Source organism: Rattus rattus, chromosome 8 (genome assembly GCF_011064425.1).
Source record: "Rattus rattus isolate New Zealand chromosome 8, Rrattus_CSIRO_v1, whole genome shotgun sequence".
In the NCBI taxonomy this organism is placed as follows: Eukaryota; Metazoa; Chordata; class Mammalia; order Rodentia; family Muridae; genus Rattus; species Rattus rattus.
In genome coordinates this window covers 82,243,156-82,245,956 of record NC_046161.1, presented here as the reverse complement: position 1 = coordinate 82,245,956, position 2,801 = coordinate 82,243,156, and the positions used below count along the sequence as shown (strand labels likewise).

The window sequence follows — 2,801 nt, the reverse complement described above, 5'->3', positions numbered from 1 at the left end:
ATTTTTAATTACGTGTGCATGTATGAGCAAGTATGGGACTGTGCACGTTAGGGCAGTGCTAGAGATCTGATGGTACTGGAATTACAGAAGCTTGTCGCACAACATCATTATTGAAATCACCATTGGGTTCTTTGCAGGAAGAGTTTGCACTTAATCTCTGAGCTATGTCATGAGGAAATAATAAATGGATAAACATTTCTGGGAATATGGGAAAGATACAAAAATGGTTTAGGAAACAAAGATGGTGATGTAATCCTGGGACTGTGCCACAAGGAATGTTACAGGCACTCCAATCACCATATGCATGAAGAATTCAGTCTCTTTCAAAACACTCTAACATTGAAAGTAAAAAAAAAAAAAACTCATGTTAATCATGCATATATATATATATATATTCAATCATATTTCTATTAGTATAGTAAAAAGTAGCACTGGACATTTATATTTCAAATGGTTACAATTGTTCATGTAAAAGCCATAGCTTCAAAAACGTAACTACAAATACACTTAATTTAAAAATTCAGGAAGCCCAAATATTAAGTCAATCAATTGTTTCTAAAAATGTATTACTGCCTTATTTAACAAAATAAATTATCACCTAAAAATAACAGTGGTCCAGACTTAGAAAGCAAAATAACTATAGGATAATGTTTGTTTTTAAAAACCTATTTAAAAATAATATATGCACTTCTAGGTAGGCAGATTTGGGGGCACACCAGAGAGACAGTGGACTCCATCCACAAAGTCCAATAATGCCTTACTTGTTTCATTCAAAATAACCAAGAATTCATAAAACCATGATTCATGAGGATGTACTGCATGCCTTCCCTGCATATTCAGCAGCCTCTCTGGTTGAAAAGTTTTGCTTAACCAAGTTCTTCATTCCCCATGAATTGTCTTCTTCTTACAATCTTATAGAAGGCAACTTTGACATCCTTATTCCGCAGACTGTAAATCAGGGGGTTCATCATGGGCACAACAATGGTGTAAAACACAGAGGACACTTTCCCTTGGTCCATGGAGCTGACTGATGAGGGCTGAAGGTACATGAATGTTAAAGAGCCAAAGAAGAGAGCAACAGCCAAGATGTGGGAACTGCAAGTGCTGAAGGCTTTGGATCTGCCCTCAGTGGAGCGAATGCGGAGGATGCTGGCTATGATGAAGGTGTAGGAGCTGAGGATGGTCAGGCCGGGAACAATAATATTAAATGAACTGAAAGACAGTGCTAGTACTTCATTGATAAATGTACTGGAGCAGGATTGTTCCAGCAGTGGTAAAAGATCACAGAAGTAGTGGTTTAGGTCATCACCTTTGCAGAAAAGCAGTCTAAGCAGGCAGACTGTTTCACCTGTGGCACAAATCAAGCCTACACTATACACCGCCACCACCATCCAGGAACACACTTTGTAGGACATGGTAACATTATACAGCAAGGGGTTACAGATGGCAACATAGCGGTCATATGCCATGGCAGCTAGCATGTGACACTCGGAAACAGCAAAAACATCAAATAAGTAAAACTGGGCCATGCACTCTGCATAAGAAATGACACTCTTCACCATGACAAAGTTCTCCAGCATTTTGGGCATGATGACACTGGACTGGCAGAGGTCAACCAAAGACAGATTACTGAGGAAGAAGTACATGGGAGTGTGCAGGTGAGGACTGAAGAGGATTAGCATGACCATGCCCAGGTTTCCTAGGACTGTGACCACATAGATTCCTAGGAAAAGGAAGAACAGGGGCAGCTGCAGCCCTGGCTTCTCTGTTAATCCAGTGAGGACAAACTCAGTCACAGTGGTGTAATTTACTTCTGCCATTTTCTTCTGAGCCCCTACGGTGAGAGGGATTTAAGTTTTTAAGACACGTGCTTAATGTACTTTTACATTATAAGGGTTCAAATAGAAGCCAAGACTTTTCTGTCAGATAGCTCCACTTCCTTACCAGTATTATTAGTCAGAGCCTTAGGACCTAAATATATGAGGTATGTAATCAAATATCAGATAGGACAATCACCATTATATTCTATGTTCTATGAGTGCTGACATGTAATATCTAATTCTGTATCACACAGTAAATACTATGTAAACTTGATGTTACTCTTTCAATGGGCTTCTGTGCACAATTTCTAGTCATATTAGAACTCCAAATGCAAAATAATTTTTGATATGTTGAAATAATGGCAACATAAATGACAAAATAAAAACCATTGACTCATATCATACTACTTAGGGGAAAAACAGCAATAGCAACAACAAAAAAGTCTTTCTATACTCTTCATGTTTTCTCAACTTCATAATATAGATGCTAATTTTTGCAATGGGGACACAAGGTGCAGTTTTAAGCAATCTTATATGACTGCAAAACATTCTCTTTGTAAATTATGTGTTCCTGTATGTATTAAATTCCAACAAATCTACAAACAATAACTACTACATAAGCTTAGAACTAGGTAAGTTCACAAAAAACAAACCATCTAGAAATAATTTTTTCCACAAGTTTGCAACAAAGAACCAAAGAACCCAATTAATATACCATTGAAGTAATGATCTGTATAGGAAAATGAAATAAAATAATGAAATGCTATGCACTTACAATTATAAGACATTGTAGCTGTTTCTTACCCACTCTTTACTTGCCTTTCCTGTTTGATCTTCCTGTAGGGGTTTTTATGGACATTAAACACAGTAGATGCTTTTTAAATATATGCATATATGAAAGAAATCTAAAAAGTATAACAAAATAACAGAGAAGACAAAGTCCCAAATCGACATCCCTTGCCACCAAATGAAACCTCCAGT

General features: G+C 37.1%; 1 protein-coding gene across 1 annotated transcript; it reads right to left on the bottom strand.

Moving 5' to 3' along the window:
• Positions 1-866: 866 nt before the first annotated feature.
• Positions 867-1,823, bottom strand: LOC116907370 (olfactory receptor 150-like). Its single transcript, XM_032910321.1, has one exon. The coding sequence runs from the start codon at positions 1,818-1,820 to the stop codon at positions 867-869; it is 954 nt and encodes a 317-aa protein (XP_032766212.1). The 5' UTR covers positions 1,821-1,823.
• Positions 1,824-2,801: the final 978 nt, after the last annotated feature.

Bases quoted from the DNA above. Each gene is read 5' to 3' on its own strand.
- LOC116907370 (XM_032910321.1), bottom strand. From the start codon at position 1,820: ATGGCAGAAGTAAATTACACCACTGTGACTGAGTTTGTCCTCACTGGA.